General features: G+C 45.4%; 1 protein-coding gene across 4 annotated transcripts in view; it reads left to right on the top strand.

The window, feature by feature from the left end:
- Positions 1 to 13,251, top strand: part of LOC119174075 (uncharacterized) — a 67,988-nt gene extending 54,737 nt beyond the window's left edge. For 3 of the 4 annotated variants that reach the window (XM_037424864.2, XM_075896264.1, XM_037424865.2), the window contains 2 exons: positions 1,574 to 1,683; positions 12,283 to 13,251. In XM_037424864.2, the coding sequence (XP_037280761.1) occupies positions 1,574 to 1,683; positions 12,283 to 12,825 (653 nt within the window). In that variant the 3' untranslated portion in view covers positions 12,826 to 13,251. The remainder of the gene's footprint in view (positions 1 to 1,573; positions 1,684 to 12,282) is intronic. The other variant, XM_075896262.1, reaches the window with a different exon arrangement.
- Positions 13,252 to 20,736: the final 7,485 nt, after the last annotated feature.

Here is a 20,736-nt window from a genome sequence, read left to right as displayed (position 1 = left end):
ATATGAATAACAATTTTCAAGTGTCTATGACAAGAAATAAACAAAAAAGATTTTTCGAAGAGCATTGATGCAATAAAATTCATATTTCTGACAAAAATGTATTTTTCTGACTTTTTTTCGGTCCTTGCCAGGTCCGAAAAATCGGCCGGTGACTGTACTTTTCCAAGGCGAGAGGGGTGGACACTTGAGTGTGTTCCCGCTTATTTCGCTGTGGGCACAATCGTACGCCTTGGACTTTCAATGGAACGATTCTGTTGTACAGTTAAGCCCCTTTATAAGAGGCATGCTCCAGGCAGCAATTCATGTCTTTAATATGAGATGTCTCTTAGAAGCAGGGTACCATCTATGCATTTTCCTATCAACCCGTATTTTACTGTAGGCACACTGGTGTCTCTTATATCAGTGTTTTTATAAAGGCGTTTGACTGTAGTTACTGGGCGCACAAAGGTAACTGCACTCATTGCACCGTCTCCATTTGCGAAAAGGGCGTGCTTTTCTGACGCAGCGAAGTAACAACTGAGCCGCTTAATCGCATTCATCTGTACCTGTGAATACACTTCGTGAGTCATTCGTGCGTGCGAAACGCAGGGCACATTTGGATCTGCTTGTCATTCTTCACGTGACCTTCCAATTTGTTGCCATCGCGTTCATTGCTTCGCCTTTGGGGCAAAGCTGTGATTATTTTTTTTTACAGGTGCGCTGCTTTATTCATGTTCTGGAAGTGTTGGCTGTATTTGCATACATGCTGTTGTGCTGCTGCAAAAGCATGAAATCGGCGCCATTGCGACGGGGCCTTTTGTGATAAACATTGCCGAAGAACGAAGGCAATGTGGCGACTACCGTAAGGCGCGCCAGTATGACTTACCACCAATAGAAAGTCTGCGCATGTGGCATAGCGCCGCTTTAGACCTTTAAACCGCTTTAGTGGCTGGTGACTACCTGAGAGTGCCGAGGCACCGATCGCTGCTGCCATCAATCGTTGTGTTGGGACCATGTTCAAAGGGCAGCATGTTTCAGTTCTCGGTGAAGTCTTTTTGCATGCAGTAGTGCATGCAAAAAGGCTGCACAATAACTGGGAAAAGTTTCTGTGAATTAGAAATGCAGAAAATGTCCATACCTCGAAGACTAGCTTGCATGCCTTCAGTAGCTTCATATCCTTCAAGCCAACATGGTTCAAACTACACAGTTGAGGCGTATCACAAAAGGGAGCAACACGGTATTGCATCAGAAAATGAACTACCAGGAGAATAGCTTTTGCATTCTGTGAAGGCAAATTGTTCATTTGTCTTACAATGCAAGTTGTCACAAAATCAGAGCACATATAATTGTAGTTCCCCTTGGTATAGTACACTGTTATCAAAGTTTGTATGCTCCATGTACCATTATTTTGACGAACTAATCTGCTCGATAATGCTGTTTTCCTTGCTCTCAAGTAAATTTGAGTGGTGCCACCACGAAATTTTTTGCATAATGAAATATGTCGCAGTTTTTTTTTCTCTCTCTCATCTTTGCTATAGAGTTTTGCAGCGTGATATCTGCTTATTTGACCAGAGAAGCTCTTCATTGTGCCCAGGTGGGGAAAGGTGGCGGGGCATGTCGGAGGAGGACAAGCGGCCTTACGTCGAGAGGCAAAACGAGGAGAAGATGAAGTATGAACAAAACATGGAGGAGTACAGGCGCAAAGTAAGTGAGACCCTGGTTTGCTCTGTCATAACTTGCTACAGACAATGAGATGGAAAAAAAAGTAACTGCTACAGTACATGATACGGTGGGCTGAAAATCGTGCCCATTGATCGATCGCATCTGGAACGTGACGGCTGCCCGAAAATGTGCTGTTTCTTTTTTATTATTAAAATAGTGATGGGAGTGATTTGACCACGTTGTTTAAGGGGGGACGTGGCTTTCGTATCATGAAAAATGGCAATTTTTTTTTTCCTTTTGAAAATCAAGTTTTCAGTTTCTGGAACCCTTTTTATATCTGATTTCAAAATATCTGCACTAAAAAGGGCACAGAAGTGCTTCAGGAAATTTGTTTCACCCTTCTAGGCAAAAATTCTTCTGGAAATGGTGAGAAAACAGCGATTTTCACAAAATTATAGCTTCCCAATGGCACGGCCGAGAGCCGGCTTGGCTCATCAGAAAAAGCATTTCTCTGTGTTCAAAGTTCTCGCCTAAACTGGCTCCTCCATTTTGCACAAAAAGCAAATGTATGAAGGTCGTTTCGAGGCCCCTCGTTGGCTGCAGCTGCCATGTTGCCCCAGCTCGCCTCGCCATTGATCCTATGCTCGCTCCAAGAAATTATCATCTGCTGCTTGTGCGTTGTGAAGATATGACTGTCGAAAATCGCTACTTTGTGGAGTGTTCACGACTCGACGATCACTTAGGATATAATTACGCTTTAGTTGAGGTCTGTAAGTGGAGGCCCGTTTAGATTACTACGAGCGCGGCGCATCATCGAACTTGTCTGTAGGCCTAACTTCGCTGACGGTGGGAGAACGAAGTTTGCGGGCAAGAACGTGCTTCTTCGCAAGCAACGAAGCGCATCACTCGCTAGCTCCTTGAAATCACGGACGGGCATTTTGCGCATAGGAAGCAGACCCCAGTCAAGCTTGTTACACACGCAAGCACACACACCTCCACTGCCAAGGATTGCTCGGAACAGCGGCTAGCATTTTTGCGCGTCATCACTTCAAAATCCCATACCAAGTGCAGTGCTTGCTATGTTTCTTTTTTTTTTTTTTTTTGCAATTGTAGTTACACATATTGCACATCGTCACCGAACGCCGCCTAGTGCATCATGCACCGGCTGCACTGTCCATGCGGCCGCGCACTTCACAGTCATATGAAGACCTGTCAATAAGCATTTGTGATGTCATTTAAACGTATCGCCGCAAGCGTCTATGATTGTTTTGAGACAATGAAAGCCTCATAGAATAACGTTTCCGCGACCAGCCATATGATGATGCGTTTCACAGCTAGAGCGGTGAAAGAGCATGTATAAATCAGGAGCACGAATTTTCATATGCCCGTTTCGTGTAATTAAATATACTGCTAGAAATTCCCGTGCCACCAGTCTTCTGCCTATAACTTTGTTATTTAGAAAGAAGGCATAGGCCGTCATGGTGTGATCCATTTTTCTGATGCAATAAACCTCTCTTGAAATAAATAAAAGGTTGGTGAATATTTGTAATCAAGTACTTAATTATGCTAATTACAACTTCAGCACAAAAATGTATGTGTAATAATTTCAGTATAAGGTTTTATTCAATTACAATCTTTTCTGTCATACCTATCACACACACCACTCCTTCATACAAAAAACTTGATTTAAAATCCATACTTGTTCTTTGTAAATCATGAAAAGGAGTAAATCATGAAAAGTCAAATATCACAAGACAAACCTGAGATCACAATTTTTGGGTGTCTTAGAGACGTAAAGAAAAGTTGAAGCTTTAAACGCAGCTTTCTCAACACTGTTTTTTTTTTTTTTTTTTTTTTGACATTATGCTCAGCCCCTTCACATGGTTCAATGAAGAAATAATTTGTTTCTCGTAAAGTATTCAAAATTTTTATGGAAGCACTGTGAGGTCATTCTTAGTGTCTGTGCCAATTTTCATCAATATCCAACGAGAAACAAAAAAGTTCATTGAATAAAGCCTGTCGAAAACTTCGACAGGCTTTTTCTCACAAGTGTGTTTTGGACATCGTGCATTGCTCGTGGAAAGAGTAGCACGGAAATGACTGGACCGATTTTGATTGTTTTTTTTTTTTTTTTTTTCCCTGAATCCCTGAACATTGCTTGTGGGTACAGCAATCTTCAATTTCTGTTTTATGGCCCTGTTATTTTTCTAGACGATGATTTGTCCGTGCCACTGTTTCTGACAATGTGTGTCGGCAGCCATGATGATCTCTAAAAAAAAAAAAGAGAGAACTTATTAAAAAATTCTGAGAGTGCCATACCCTGTAGCTTTCTTTTGAGTAAAGATCAATACGATTCGCAGCTTTCTGGCATGTTTTGTTGCAGCGCTAGGCTTTCCACGAGCAGACCATGTAATTGGATCGTGTAGCATTATGTAACTGGATAACTACTGAAGCTATCATGATGAAACTGCATATTTCCCTATTAGAGACACTTATGAGTATGCATGCCAAATTTCATTGCTGTAGGTCAACAAATAAAAAAGTTTTTTTTTTCAATGCCACCTCCCCCCTTAAAACACCTGCCCACTGAAACCTAGAAAGCTCTCCTCTCTCTGTATAATGGGATATGGTCTTCCGGCGAGCTACCCTCAGCCTGGAAGGAAGCTATCATTATCCCAATTCTAAAACAAGGCAAGGACCCGGCCTCAGTTTCTAGCTACAGGCCAATAACATTAACCAGTTGTATTTGCAAGGTCTTTGAAAAAATCATTAACAGGCGCCTGATGCACTTCCTTGAAGGGGGGACGCGGCTTTGGCATCGCGAAATTTGGCCAAAAAAGCGATTTTCTGAAAATCTCATTTTCACATTCTGTGACCCCTTTTCTATCTAATTTCGAAGTTTCGTCCCTTAAAACAACGTAGAAATGACGTAAAAAATTTTTATCGAAGCTAGGGTGGCGATGAATTTCACAGAAATTGCGAAAGAAACGGCATTTTTCGAACCGCGATATCTCCGCAACCTAGCGCCGCCATCTTTGTCTCTATGGATAGCGCGATTCTTCCGTTTCAAATTTGCCGCCTCGGGTGGCTGAACCAGGCAAGAGCAAGCCCACAGCAAACCAAAGTGTAAAAGTATCACAACAGTTTCCGATTGGCGACGCGTGTCACGTGACTGTGCGGCGGCTCCGCATTGGTCGCCCGTGCGGTCGCTTGTAGCAATCGGCGCCAAGTTCGTCTGCTCTAGGCGCTGACGGGCCGCTTATTGCATTTGTTTTCAACTCGTCGCGGCGTGGTTTCGTGCGGTCGCTTGTAGCAATCGGCGCAAAGGTCGTCTGCTCTACGCGCTGACGGGCCGCTTAATGCATTTGTTTTCAACTCGTCGCGGCGTGGTTTCGAGATTGCATCGCGCTGCGATAAGACCGGCGCTCCTGAAAGGAGAAAAACGTTGTTATCCAGTTTGGCACATTGCAGTTTTGAGATCGGTTCCCGCACGCGATCATGGACCGGCGATCGTTCAAGAAGAAACGCAAGACTGCGCAGCGATTTGGTGCTCGTAAGCCGAAGCCGCCGATCGTGAAAAAGAAATTCAGTCCGGCAACTTCTGCGAGCAGCGACGACGGCGTGCGGCATGACGAGGACTCGCAGCCGAGCACAAGCACGCACAGAGCATCGTCCGCGAGCATCAACGAAACTGTTCATATGCCTGTGGAGCAGTGCTTTGTGCTGTCTGAGAAAACATCCGTTCGTCGTTCCGCGCAGGCTGCAGACATCGTGGATGCCCAGCCTAGCACTACGCGCGAGGATGTAGACATCGCGGATGCTCAGCCAAGTACTTCGCGCGAGGATGCGAGGCCGTCTACCAGCACCACCAGTAGCACGATTCGGGCCCGATTAGAGCCTCGTTTCGTGTCAGCGGAGGCATCTCGCGAACGCGCCGCGGCTGTTCAGGAGTCCCTAAGAGCAGTGTCTGCAACGGAGCGCAAGATGTCACTGATGGACCAAGGGGACGAGAGCGACATCTAAACGGAAGACGAGGATGAGTTTTTCCTCGTGCAATGCGCGGCCCTGAATGGTCTGTTTGGCAGTGCTCTGTGCCCGCAGTGCAAAGAGCCGGGACTCAAGATGAAGCACGGAACTAAGCACGGGTTAGCGGTAAAGATAGTGCTCACCTGCACTGCTTGCGGCGCGGACGCGAAAAATGCGTGGTCGTCGCCGCGAATGGAAAACAGTAAGTCATTTGAAGTAAATATTCGGGCCATGCAAGCTATAGAAACTATTGGAAAGGGATCAGCTGCACTCAGTGATTTTTGGTCTGTGATGAATGTATCACATAGGGGAATTCACCACAAGACTTTTCAAAGGCATCTCAAGGGGGAATTTCGGCCTGCTGGCGCAGCAGCCGCGGCACGTGTGTTTTGAGACGCTGTTGCAGCCGTTCGCAATGTGTACAGCCAAATGGAGGGAACACCCCCCAAGAATGTCACGGTGGTGTACGACGGGACGTGGATGACACCGCACTGCAAAGGACACTAAGGACTACAACCCTGGTGCCTATTAGGCATGTAAACCGTGACTCATGACTTTGAACCTCGTTTTCTCAATACTGTTTTTTTGGCATGTTGCTCAGCTCGTGGAGCAGATATCTTCGCAACTACTTGACAGATTTTGATTTTTTTTTTTTTTTTTTTTTTGTAATGCTCCTTGAACTGTGCTTCATGGGGCTGCGTTCTTATTTTTAAAATTTAGCCTTTTAAAAATGTTTGGTAGGGTTTCTTGTTTGTAGTGCAAATGTGCTCATTTAAGTATCAGTGGAGAAAACATGAACTACAAATTTTAGTGTTGCAAAAAAGTTATTTTGAGAACGCAGCCCCCTACAGCATACATTCACCTCTGCACACAGTGTTTACCAACTTTCTATGTCATTTTTTAAACTCTCCAGCCGCTCCACGAGGTCCAGTAATGAAATTGTTTGTTTCTCAGAAAGTTTTCATGATATCATCTTGAAATTTTTATGGAAGCATTATGAGATCATTCTTAGTCTCTGTGCCAATTTTCATCAAGATCTAACCAGAAACAAGAAATTTCGTTCCGAAAGGCACGTCCCCCCTGAACTTAATGGCCTACTTGACCCATACCAGTGTGGGTTTCGAGAGGTTCGGTCCACCACTGACCACCTTGTCCGTATCGAGGCACAAATTCGCGACGCTTTTGTTCATTAGCAATTTTTTCTTTCTGTGTTCCTCGATATGGAAAAGGCATATGACACTACATGGTGCTTCGGCATATTGCGAGACCTGTCACATTTAGGTGTGCGGGGTAGAATGCTGACAATTATCGAAAGCTACATGTCCAACCGTACACTCCGTGTCCGAGTTGGCACTGTCTCATCTTGAGTATTTGTCTAAGAAACCGGAGTGCCACGAGGAGGTGTATTGAGCTGCACACTTTTCATAGTGAAAATGAATTCCTTGCACCTGTCTCTCCCATGAAATATTTTTTACTGCATATATGTCGATGATGTATAGATTGGTTACAAATCGTGCAACATCTCGATGTGCCAACGTCAGGTTCAACTAGGGTTGAACAAGGTATCTCAATGGGCAAACAAGAATGGTTTTATACTCAATGCGCAAAAGAGCACTTGTGTCTTGTTCAGCCGAAAGAGGAGCCTCTATCCTGACCCCAACATTGACCTGCATGGTCGACCTCTGTCAGTGAAGACCGAGCACAAGTTTCTTGGTCTCATATTAGACACTAAACTAACCTTCATCCCACACATCAAGTAAATAAAGGACAGGTGCTTAAAAACAATGAACATTTTGAAAGTGTTGTCACGCACTACATGGGGCAGTGACATGAAATGTCTAATGAATTTATATAAAAGCCTCGTACGCACATGCCTAGATTACGGTGCTATAATCTATCAGTCGGCAACACCATCAGCCTTGAAAATTCTCGACCCTGTCCATCATCTAGGTATTCGCCTGCTTTCCGAACTTGCCCTGTGGAGAGCCTGTACGTGGATTCGAATGAATGGTCGCTCCATTTACAAAGCCCTGTCCTTTTTGTACTTTTTGAAGGTGAAGGCAGACAGGAAACACCCTTGCCATTTCACAATTAATGATTTGTTGTTCTGGCTTGTTCGAGAACCGTCCTTCGTTTAGGCAGCCCTACGCGCTCCGTGTAAGGGGCCTGGCCGAAGAAACAGGTGTGCCTCTTTTTGAACACAGTTTGATGGCTCCTGCAACATATCTGCCACCGTGACAGTGGCAGCTTATAGACTGTGATGTCTCTTTTGTTGAAGTCACAAAGCACGCACCACTTGCACACATACACACATAATTCCTAGAACTACAACATAAATATATATGCCCTGAGTTCTTTACCGATGCGTCAGAGTCAAACACTTCTGTGTCATATGCAGCGGTAGGTCAATCCTTTTCCAAGGCCGGCGTTCTTCATCCTGTTGCAAGCATTTTCACAGGAGAAGCTTACGCAATACTGGCGGTTGTAAAACACATCAAACAGATAAAGTTACAAAAGGCAGTAATATACACAGATTCTCTAAGTGTAGTCAAAGCCCTGAAAACTCCTAAAGAACACAAGAACCCCGTGCTGGTGTCACTTCACTCACTTCTGTGCACACAGTACACATCAAAACAGCATGTCGTTGTCTGCTGGGTTCCAGGGCCCCGTGAAATACAAGGGAACGGTTTGGCCGACAATCTGGCTGTTTGCGCCAATGACACTACTCCCAATGCATAAACATCAGTCCCTGCACTTGACTTAAAACCTTTTCTAAAACGAAAGCTCAGGGGATATTGGCAGAGCATGTGGGATAAACCCAGGGCCCCGTGAAATACAAGGGAACGTTTTGGCCGACAATCTGGCTGTTTGCGCCAATGACACTACTCCCAATGCATCAACATCAGTCCCTGCACTTGACTTAAAACCTTTTCTAAAACGAAAGCTCAGGGGATATTGGCAGAGCATGTGGGATAAACCCACAGATAATAAACTCCATGATATTAAGCCGCAACTAGGTTATTGGCCGCCACTATCAAAATCACGACACACAGAAGTAATACTAACAAGGCTTAGAACAGGACATACACATTCTACACATTCATTTCTTTTGTCTACCGGCGATCCACCATATTATGAAAGATGTGGAAAGCCCCTTACGGTTCTCCACATTCTCGTCCAGTGCAATGAGCTAGATGCTCCAAGAAAAAAGCACTTTTTACTGCCCTACAGACAGGCCCCGCCGCGGTGGTCTAGTGGCTAAGGTACTCGGCTGCTGACGCGCAGGGCGCGGGTGCGAATCCCGGCTGCGGCGGCTGCATTTCCGATGGAGGCGGAAATGTTGTAGGCCCGTGTGCTGAGATTTGAGTGCACGTTAAAGAACCCCAGGTGGTCTAAATTTCAGGAGCCCTCCACTATGGCGTCTCTCATAATCATATAGTGGTTTTGGGACGTTAAACCCCACATATCAATCAATCGCTCAATTCCCTACAGACAGCAGCTCCCTCTACACCCTGGGATGCTCATCGGTAGAGATCCGCTTTTTAAACTGCAAACACTTTTCACGTTTTTAAAACATGTACATAGCTTTCACCCGATATTTTGAGGTCATCCGTAGCATGACCTCTCTAGAGTGGTCATGGCTGCGGTGGCAGCCACATCTTCATCATGGTTTTATTATCATGACATATTGCCATCCGCTATCACTACACATACGTCACGCCACTGTCATGATTTTATTACTTCCATGTTTTAACCCGCGTTAGAGCGAGGAATTTTAAGGCCCCTTTACAGCCACGCATCATATCATTGTTCATATCTGTAGTCAATTGAAATGGCGCTTTTTGGCCATCAATTGGCCCTTGTGCCACTAAAAACAACTTATCGTCATCATCAATAGATAATAATTACAGGCCCCTCATTACCGATCAGTTTCGGTTTGAGAGAGTTCCAAAAACTAGGTGCAACTGTCGCCACCTAGCATGTGCAACTATCGACCACGTCAGCACACAGAACTGTGACGCACTTCTGCACGATCCGCAACAAGAATTACTTTCGAATGGGAAACGGTACTGGAATGTCGTTAAACACAAAACTTTTTAAGTGTGCTCCACGGCCACGCACTCGCAACCAGCCGCCGAGAAATAGGGACTTCAGAAACTAACGCGGCAAAAGAAGAATGGCGGCTATGACGTCATCATAACTTGTTTTGTTGGCCGCAGCGTGGTGACGTGAGGGAAGTAAGGGGTCGCCTTGGGGTGTCTATAGCTCTATGGAGTCGGTCGCTCACGCACACTTCAAAATTAATTTAAAATACCTTCCAAGCTATATTCGCTGTTGATATCTTGCAGATGATAGTTCGCAAGAATCGACACCGCAGGCTATCACGACTCCGAAATTTTGTGTCAGTACACCTTTAAATGCAGTTTTCCCAATATTCTTGAACACTCTTTAAACTGTGCTTCAGGGGGCTGCGTTTCTAATTTTTTGTTTTACTCCCTAAAGATTTTTTCATTGGGTTTTTTGCCTGATGTACCGTATTTCCTCACATAATCCTCGCGCTTTTTTTTTTTTTTGGGCAGAAAACTGATGCCAAGTTGGTGGGTGCGCGAATTACGCAGGGAAAGCTTTCCACGAAAACGTACAGAGCAAAAAAAAGAAAACAAAGTGGCCGCAAATCGGTGTTCTCACACCAGCAACTAACAGCATGCATGCTTTGAGAAGTAATAATTACAACTTACCTCAACAATAAAAGCAGAGGTTCAACACAAGGCAAGATTTATTTGAGGCACAAAAAGTGGAAGCAAATAATCGAGAATTAGAATACCATACGCAAAGCCTATGGGCGTTGCGGGCGTAGTGGTAGCGTTTGTCACTCAGCATCATCATCATCATCAGCCTGACTACGTTCACTGCAGGACAAAGGAATCTCCCATGTTCCCTCAGATAACCCGGTCCTGTGCTTGCTGCTGCCAATTTATACCCGCAAACTTCTTAATCTCATCTGCCCACCTAACCTTCTGTCTCCCCCTAACCCGCTTGCCTTCTCTGGGAATCCAGTCAGTTACCCTTAATGACCAGCAGTTATCCTGCCTACGCGCTACATGCCTGGCCCATGTCCATTTCTTCTTCGTAATTTCAACTATGATGTCCTCGACCCGGTTTGTTCACTGATCCACTCTGCTCTCTTCTTGTTTCTTAAGGTTACACCTATCCTTTTCCTTTCCATCGCTCACTGCGTCGTCCTCAATTTCAGCTGAACCCTCTTTTTAAGCCTCCAGGTTTCTGATTCGTAGGAAAGTACCAGCAAGATGCAGCTGTTATATACCATCCCCTTGAGGTATAGTGGCAATCTACCACTCATGATTTGAGGGTGCTTGCCGAATATGCTACACCCCATTCTTATTCTTCTAGTTACTTCAATCTCGTGGTTCAGCTCCGCGGTTATTACCTGCCCTAAGTAGAGATAGTCTTTTACAACTTGAAGTGCACCATTACCTATCTCGAAGCGCTGCTCTTTTCCGAGGTTGTTGTACATTACTTTCGTTTTCTGCAGAATAATCTTAAGACCCACCTTTCTGCTCTCCTTGTCTAACTCCGTAATCATGAGTTGCACTCAACAGGGGCCCTCAAAAGGTAAGAGTAGGATGTCAGTGTTGGGCTGATGGCTATTCAACAGATTCGTCCGCAGTTTCCTTCTGAAGAAATAAAGTTTACCATCAATCCCAGTCATATGCACACGTCAGGCCCAACGCGTCTTGGTGGCTTTCAGCTGCCATCACCAGTAGCGAACAGAAAACTGGTCGACAACGAAAGGCCTACCGGTGGCCCCGTTGCTGTTGTTTAGTGCATGATCAATCACTTTCAACTTGAAAGCAGCCGTCTAGCTTCAGTATCGCCCCATAGCGTGACAAGATTACCGACACAACATGCAGAACACGCCGCAACGCAAACTTGCCACTTTGGCTTAGCTTGGATTGAATCTCCGTGCAATAATAGTAGGCCTAATGCTTAAGAGGTGGCACCAGATGGTGCGTGCTATCATCAACGGCCGGAACAAGCAGACGACATTATTGCAGCAATTTTCGGGGCTGCGATAATTGCTCGAGGAAAACAAAAACGTATTTTTGTTGGTCGATGGAGGGGTGCGAGACTTATGCGAGTGCGAGGATTACGAGAGTAAATACGGTAAGTGTGCCCATTGCAGCGTCGCTGGAGAAAACGTTAACTTCACGTTTTGGTGTTGCAAAAAAAAATGGTTGAAAGCGCAGCCCCCTTCAGCATACATTTGTCTGTGCGTACAGTAATTACCAACTATTTTTGTCATTTTATTAATCCTCCAGCGCTTCCAAGAGGCTCAATGAAGAAATAGTTTGTCTCTCATTAATGAATAAATGATTTGTCTCTCAATAGATTTTCTGCTGTCGCCTCGAAATTTTTATGGAAGCACTTCGAGGACATTTTTTGTCTGTGCCAACTTTCACGAATATCTAACCAGAAACAAGAAAGTTCGTTTTGAAAGGCATGTCCCTCACTTAATGCAGCGGTGAGATTTCTTCAAAAAGTGGGAAATAAATTAGGGAGTAAACTAAAGGACGTCCGTTTTGTTACTCACAGCAGCAAACAGCAGAGAGCCAGGCGGCCAAGCTGCAACAGCAGCAACAGGCAGCAGCCGCCGCAGCACAAGCCGACGACCAAGGTGGCGGCACGCGCGAACAGCAGCAGCAACAGCACGACAATGGCGGCGATTCAGAGTCCGGCGAAGACACGTTCCACGGCAATCAGAGCCACTCGAATCCTCCGTCGGGCAACTCAACGCCCAGCCCTGGCGGCGGCGGGGCCACCACGCATTCCGAGCACACAGACGAGTCGCAGCAGGGCGCTGCGCCGCCCACCTCGTCTGCATCGGCCGTTGGCTCTGAGCGCAGCAACGCAGGTGGCCTGCCCTCACTCGCGTCACCTCTGTCGCTGGCCCACCCGCTGGCCTCGCTGGGCTACCAGCACTCTCTGGCCAGCTTCGGCATCACTTCGGGCGGGTTCGGCGGCGCGCCGCACGCAGCGCACGTGTCGGCCGCCTCGACGGCCGCGGCACCTTACCTGCCCGGAAGTGCAGCCACTTACTCGCAGGCCCACCTGCCCGGACCATACAGCTGGACCTGAGCACAGGGTGCCCAAGGGGGGAGCGACGGAGCGGGGCGCATCGTATGCAACTTGTAGTCTCTTCTGTCGGCCCGCCCCTGAACCCCCGCGACTCAAAAGAAGGCCCGCGGTGTGAATCTCGCAGTATGCCCCCCCCCTCCCCCCCGTGTGCAGCAAGCCGTGCGGGAAGTGCTTTGCTCGTGTGCCAACTGCTGGACTGGGTAGCTTTGGTCCCTGCCTGGGTGGTGAAGTGCACTTCATGCGTGGACCAAACAGGAGATTTGTGTTTGCCTTCTCTTTGAGCTCTCATTGCCATCACGTGCTTAGCGATTTCCTCATCTACATTGTGCTGCGATTGCCCTCTTGTTGGCTGTGTTACGATTCTAAAACTTGTGTCATGGCCTTGTTCTTTCGTCACACACTTGTAAAAAAAAAAAAAGAATGCTGTCCTTGCGCCTTCAATATCTGTACCTCATTTTTTGCTTAGCTATCTATTTCTGCATGAAAATTTTCTCATCATTCTACCAACCTAATTTATTGCTTACAATCTGTGAGGTATTGCCAGTAGTATGATGTAACATCATTTCAAAACACAAAATGTCAATGAGGCATTCGAAGTGGTTGAGGTGCATTTGCGTAGCCACTTGCAGGACGGCTTTATCATCTTCGAGGCTGCCCAGGCGCAGTGCCATTTCTCATGTATCGTTTTTATGGGCCTAGCCAGTTTTTTTCTTGTTGTTTTTTCTCCCCCTCCCCCTTTCCTTCAAAAGCAGTGGGTTTGTGCTAGCATGCAGGGCCACCACAACCTGGCTTGTCATGCAGTTGTATAAAATTGTGTGCCGCCAAACGAGCTCAGAGGTGGGCAAATTGTGATTCGTGCAGATGGCTTGAGAAACGATGGGGCAAGTTACTTAACACGCCTTCTTCTGTGCCGGTGCCGCATTCTCTCTGCTGTTCTAAGCCAAACGAGCATGAATTCCCTTATTTTTCTCGGATGAACGTTTTGTTGTAGAAGACATCATGGAAAAAAAAAACATGCAAGTGCAGATATTTATGCTTCCAGTAGTTTTCCAGGACCAGTGTGTGTGCGTGTGTGTGGGCCTCTCGTAGGGCGTATAACCGGCTTTTTAAAAATATGAACATTTTATCGCCAACGTCACGATGCTGCGCCATCCGTGAGCGTGCGAGGTGGGGCATTTTATTTGAGCAACCTTTGTGAACAAGGCACACGAGGTGGAAAAGACAGCAGTGTATGTTCACTAGCGAACAGACAGAAAAACAAACAATACTCAGACGTTGCATATTGGTCTGCGCTCGGCATTGTAGCTTGAAATGCAAGAGCATACGTTTTGGGACATGTTTTTACGCACATTGTTCTCAGTATTTTTCTCGGTGTTCTGATTTTTGTTGATTGCATTTCTTTGTACATGCTCTAATTGTGACTTTATTCTTCAATTTTAAACACATTGTATCACTGTTTCTGTAAACGGGATGTGTAGCGAATAGCCTATGTTTTTTACAGATAAGTGGACTGAGAAAAAAACCACATAGAAAGGAACACTGCAACTATTGTGATACGGCTCTATTAATTTAACTTGTCTTGCGTTTGACGCCAGTTTTATCTTGCCGTGAACATTGCATGTGTGTCGAAACCAATGTGGGAAAAAAATATATATGTTGAAAGGGTTGAATGCATGCGGGTCCTTTCCATTGCTTTTGCAAGCTCTGTATAAAAGAGCTGTGGTGCTTTTGCAGGCCTGGGTTGGCTCAGTCTCACTTCCCAAGTAATGAAACCCAGTTTCAAGTAATGCATCCATTTGGACGTGCACGTAGAGTATCTTAAAAAGAATAGACCTGTGTTACTAACTCTTTCCTTACCGTGCCATTTATAGTGTCTGGCACATGGTGGTGATTCAGCGTGCTGTCGGACACCGACTTGGGCATTTTTCAGCATGCGCTGCTGCTTAATATGCAAGTTTTGCTTTCTGGCCAAGTCTTCTGGAGGCCAAACAAAACCTGAGGCACCTTAAGTAATAGCGCAAAAGTGTGTGCACCAAAACGTAAAGTCAGGGTCGTCGGACCTTTTGCACGCAACTGCAAGAAAAGGATGCGCAGTACAGCGTTGCATGAATATCATCTACAATGTATATTGCAGAGCAGTTAGTTTCATTGTAGTAGTTAACCTTAGCGTCCATGATTACATTTGCTTGGAAAGGCTGGAAACCTTAGGAAAGCACATACGGAAATTTTCCTTTTGTATAGTCTAAACAGTCTAGCATAATGTTTTTCTTTGATGAAATTGTAGTGTATCTCACAGGATACATTAAGTCGGATGCATTTGATCAACTGAATTGAGTATCGCACCTGCATATATTTTTGTGGCTAGTGTTTGAAGAAAAACGGAAAGGAAAGAGTTAAGCCATAACATTTGCATTATCCACGGTGTTGCCAGCTGGAACACGTTGGGTTATTAGCTCAAGGCACAGTCTGCAAAAGCAGGAACAGCCACAGGGCATTGTGTACGATAGAAGCAGCCAACTTACATGTGAGACTTTTTTTTTTTTTTTCATCACTGTATAAAGTGCAGAGCAAGCATTTCTCTCGCCTCTCTTCTTAGTCCTTCAGTGGGCGACCTCTGGAATAAAAAAAAAGTGTCGAGGTTCTTAAAGTGTCTTGAGTAATGTCAATTGCTTTGTTGTTGTACATAGTGTGTGTTTTTTTTATCATCCCAGTAAATTTGAAGCACCTCAAGTGATTTTATCTTTTTTTTTTACGCTGTTCACACTTTTTATCGTGATTGTTCTATTGCGCATCTGTGAAGCTCGTCTCTTACCTGCCTCACCTGTTGACAAAAAACATTGCGACATTCTTCCCTTGAACTTTTTTTTTCTTTTCTTTTGGGAAGAAATGGTATTCTGTGTGTAGGCATGTATGCATCTGTGTGAAGCAGTTTCCAAATCCAAGGAACGTAGTGCTAATAAAACATCTTTTTTTTTTTTTGTTAAATATTGCCAGTCTGCAAAACTCTTTTACCTAGTACAAACGTGAGCCAAGCTTCTGGCAGCCAGTGTTTGGGATGAAGCTTGATTGCTGCTCAGTGCCATTGGTGTGTGCTTTCCATTCAGTCTGTGTGGCTGAATGCTCTGCTCGTGGGGTCTTACATTTATTGGTTTGGGTCGAACGCAGAACATTAACATATAAAGGTGATTGTCAGTGTAAACATATGGGTTACACTATGTCAGTGCTGTAACATCATTATGCTTCAATAATTAGTGTTTTCTCTTGCACTGCTACAGCTTAGTTACAGAGCCCTGCCAAGTTCAGTCGCTGGATTGTTTAGAATGCAGTATAGTTAACAAGGCTACTGGTGGCCCAGAAAGTAGATTGTAGTTGCTGTAATACAATTGCAACAAATCTTAGCCAAGTATTGCAACTTCTAGAAAAAAATTGCTTCATTTACGTGAATTGTGAGAGCTCGAATTTAAATCCGTTTGCCTGTACATCTGCCTAGAAAAAAATTGCTTCATTTACGTGAATTGTGAGAGCTCGAATTTAAATCCGTTTGCCTGTACATCTGCAGATCAAGGATGAGTTTTCTACCATATTAAAGTTTTTAATTTCCCCACCAAAGGCATTTGTCTTTTCGGCTTAAATAGGATCATTTGCACCGCACTCATTTCAGCAATTATTGAGAGAAAAAAATGCACAATCTCCCACTATAGGGAACCTTGAGTAGCTTGCGAAGCAGTGTATAGATTGATTAAAGAGCCAGTAAACAATCCCACGATCCAAAAATTGTGATAAAAAGAAATATGTACACTTATGCTTTGTGGGCATGCTGCTACAAGAATTTGTGCGAATACCTGCTATATTAACCCCTTAATGCCTGAATTATGAAAGTGCCAAAGAAAAGAAAAATTGTTTTTATTTTCTAGCTTTAAATAGCAACCTTTATATGATTCCACAGTTAAATTATCTAAAATGCACCCTTAATGCATACTTTTACACAGAAGCTAGGATCTTGCAATAAAAAAATTGACCCCGTATCTGCATGTTCCACTGCCAATGTTGAAAGACGATAGTCTTGCATCTGGAGAGAGTGAAAAAAATTGGCAGCATATCCATGGAGTGAATGATGGAGAGTGGGGTGAAGCATTCGTTTGTCCATTCCTTCTTGCTTCCATCTGTCTATGCGTCCGTCTGTGTGACCGTCCATTCGCCCGTCTGTTCGTGCGTTCATGCGTCCATCCATGCATCTGTTTGTGTGTCCGTTCGTCCATCTATTCAACACTCCAAGTACCGCCATTCGCATCTTTTCATCATATATTCCCCATATAGAAGCACCGCCATCCAGCGGACATTCCAAGGACTAAACGGCCCCGCCGCGGTGGTCTAGTGGCTAAGGTACCCGGCTGCTGACCCGCAGGTTTCGGGTTCGTATCCCGGCTGCATTTCTGAGGGAGGTGGAAATTTTGTAGGCCCGTGTGCTCAGAATTGGGTGCACGTTAAAGAACCACAGGTTGTCGAAATTTCATGAGCCCTCCACTACGGCGTCTCTCATAATATGGTGGTTTTGGGACGTTAAACTCCACAAATCAATAAATCAATTACTTCCCACCTTTAACCACCTCAAATTCTTGGTATATACTAGTACATTGTATTCATGGCACTGCGGCTCAATGCTCGCTAAACCTTTATAAAACTAAGGTGGTTACACCCAGCGAGTATAACGTAGCAACCTTTTCCTGTCAGATAGCGCTCAATGTGCATGCCAATGGCTGCTAATGGGAAATGAGAGACAGGAGAATTTGGCTTTTACTTACGGCTTGCGCTTCGTATCTACTTCCCACCTTTGACCACCTCGAGTTCATGGTATATACTAGTTCATTGTATTCAGGGCAGTGCGGCTCAACGCTCGCTAAACCTTTATAAAACGAAGGAGGTTGCACTCGGCGAGTATAACGTAGCAACCCTTTCCTGTCAGATAGTGCTCAATGTAAGTGCCAATGGCTGCTAGTGGGGAATGAGAGACAGAAGCATTTGGCTTTTAGTTAACGCGCACGCCGCGGACTTTTTATTGTTCAACAAAGCACAGGAGAAATCTCCGACCGGCACCACCTCGCAGGTCAAAATGTAACGCTTGTTACACACTACGACTACGAGGGACAAACGGGTGCTGCTGTAAGGAGCTTCGCCCCCAAAGGACATTCATTTGATGTTCTGCGCGAGAAAATTGTATTCTGGAAGCGCTGCGTTAGAGAGTCGATCCGATCCGTGCATCGAAGAGGAACGAGCGCGTCGAGGCACGTTGGACACAACCGCTATTTGGCATTAATCTTCGAAAATGAAGGAAGGCGTGCGTGCCCGTCTCGGAGGCCATAAGGTGTAGAACGCAAAGCAGGCTTCGTATAGGTCCTTGAAATCCTTGAAAACTCTTGAATTTGAGACAATGCACTTTCAAGGCCCTTAAAAGTCCTGCAATTTTTGCCATCCTTGAAAATCCTTGAATTACCTCAGCAGTGCATTCTCGTATCGACATTGCGACTTCTTAAATGTGGTACATCGGTGTGTGAACCTGTCAAACTCCCCTTTTCTGAAGCAGTAATGCGGCGTGGGTGCATGTGATCCCATTTTGCAAAAGTGCATGTGAAAAAAAGGTAGTTTGTGGCGAGGGTAAAGCAGTGAATGTGATAGCAATAAATTAGAATGTCACACGAAGAAGGCCAAGCAACCGCATCCATGCAACGCGCTGATCAAGCACGAAGGACGCACGAAAAGAAGGCGCACAGGACGAGTGCTGATGAACGACTGTCAGAGCTCGACACTGGAAACGTGCTGATTAAACAAACCAAAAACGGTGCTAGAAAAGAACACATGTATCCACAGGGTGAGTGTAAATTAACCACTGTCACAGTTGTTACTTCTTGGTTGTTGAGCAACGTGCTGCGAGTGTCAACTGTGCACAAGCCGGCACTCTTGATGGTGTTGTGCCTATAAATTTCAAGGCTATAGCAAGCACCTTGTGGGTTTAAGAATATATTTCAAGTCACTTCCCAAGTGTACCTGAATGCTCATTCTCCTAATTGATGCCCATCCCGAGCGCATCCAACACTGACGTAACTCTATAGGAAGGGCAACAAAAGTTCTAGTGACGTCACACCAGATCTGTAGTCAGCTGAGTGACTTACGGACTTCTGCCCGCACATACCGGCAAGACGTCGCGGTTGCTGCAGGTAGCGGCGAGTTTGTTTTGCAGGTGCTTGTGTGGCACATGTGTGCGAGAGTTGGCATACTCAGCATGACGCGTGCAAAGCTTTGTGATCACGTGACTAAATACCTCCACAATTCGGTCCCCACAAACAGGAACTTAAAATTGTCCATATCAAAAAGGCGACGAATTATATAGCGAGAATAAATTAATCTTGGTGCATGTATCGTACTTATTGAAGCTATAATTAAAGCTTGCAGCAAAGAACGAGCAAGCCAAAAATATTGTGGCATGACCACACATGCACGTGGAAGCCTATAAGCGCGTAACTTTCCGACATGACATCGAGCCCTCTCTTTATGGAGAGGATGCAAGAAGTTATTAAGTGTGCTTTTTTTGTAACTGCGATATCAATATATTATAAGTGCAATGAAAGTGGTCAATTTTATTTTAGAGGGGATAATTCCAACTTATCATGCCGCTTTGAGTCCTCAAAAAACCCAGGTCCTGTAATGTCTATGAATATCCTTGAATTAAACCTGTCCGAGAACCCTGCAGAGCGACCGGCAGGTGCCACCACCGTGTCGTCTTAGCTAAGGTACAGTGAACTAGAACCTTCTAGTTCACTGCAGCTAAGGTCCCTAGATGAAACAAGTTTCCAAGGTAGCGACACCCTCCCTTTTCCTCCTCGCTTATTTGCCTGAAGCGCCCCCTAGAAGGTTTAAAACTTTCATCCAAAAGCGAATGTTTGGGTTCTGTTGCTACGGTGAATAGATGTAAATGAAACAAAATGGAACGAAATAAGACGTAGAATAAACAGTTACCTTTATGAACATAAACGGCACAACACAAGAGCAAGCGGGATGTGCGTTACTCAACCGGCAACGTTGTGCAGTTCTATACTTTACACCACGGAGGAAGGAAAAGGTAAGGAGAGGCCCTGACGTCACTCGTTGTGAAGCCGCGATGAAGCCGGAAGTCGGCCATATTGAGTAGGCAAATTCTCCTCTCTTGTTTACATATGAATGCGAAGCAGAAGGCGCGACTCCCTCTCCGGCTCGGAAAGCACGTGGGCTGCGCAGCGCGTGTGTCGTGACGATCCGAAACTAATGGAACTGGGCTCATCACTCAGAGCCAGCGGGACACCTTCAGCGAAATCGCTTCGTCCGAGTATTAACAAAAAGTAACAGCTCGCTGACAACGAAGCAACTACGAAAGAACGCGCGCTAGATGCACTGACAACGACGAGTGCTTTCACGTCATTAATTCAGCAACTGTACAGACAACACGATCGGTCGTGTGCCTTCTACGGTTGCATTCCGCCAAGCGACTGACGCAGCGTCCTGCCACTGTGTCCGTGTTCCGCGTGAAACTCACCTGCGTCAGCATTCTGCGACCGTGGTGACTTTGAGCACGGTGCTAGTGACAGTTGAACGTGGTTGCTGTTACGTTGAGATTACATGCAATGCTGGTGGAGAGTGTACCAAGCGGAACAGAAAAGGTGTTTTAATACGCACATGCAAGTTGTTACTGTACACACACAACACGAAACTATGTATGTGCACATGGTCCTCACGGCGTCTTGCTGGGCTCAACAGCGTCGTCCGTTGTCACAAGCAGGAGCACTGCTCAACCGTCACTGACCTGCAAGTTCGTCGTCATTCAGCTTCGTCATGGTGCCCAACGCCATTTCGCTGAACACTAACTGCTTCATCCGCGTCATC

Source organism: Rhipicephalus microplus, chromosome 5, assembly GCF_043290135.1.
Source record: "Rhipicephalus microplus isolate Deutch F79 chromosome 5, USDA_Rmic, whole genome shotgun sequence".
NCBI lineage: Eukaryota > Metazoa > Arthropoda > Arachnida > Ixodida > Ixodidae > Rhipicephalus > Rhipicephalus microplus.
This window is presented reverse-complemented; position numbering and strand designations above follow the sequence as displayed.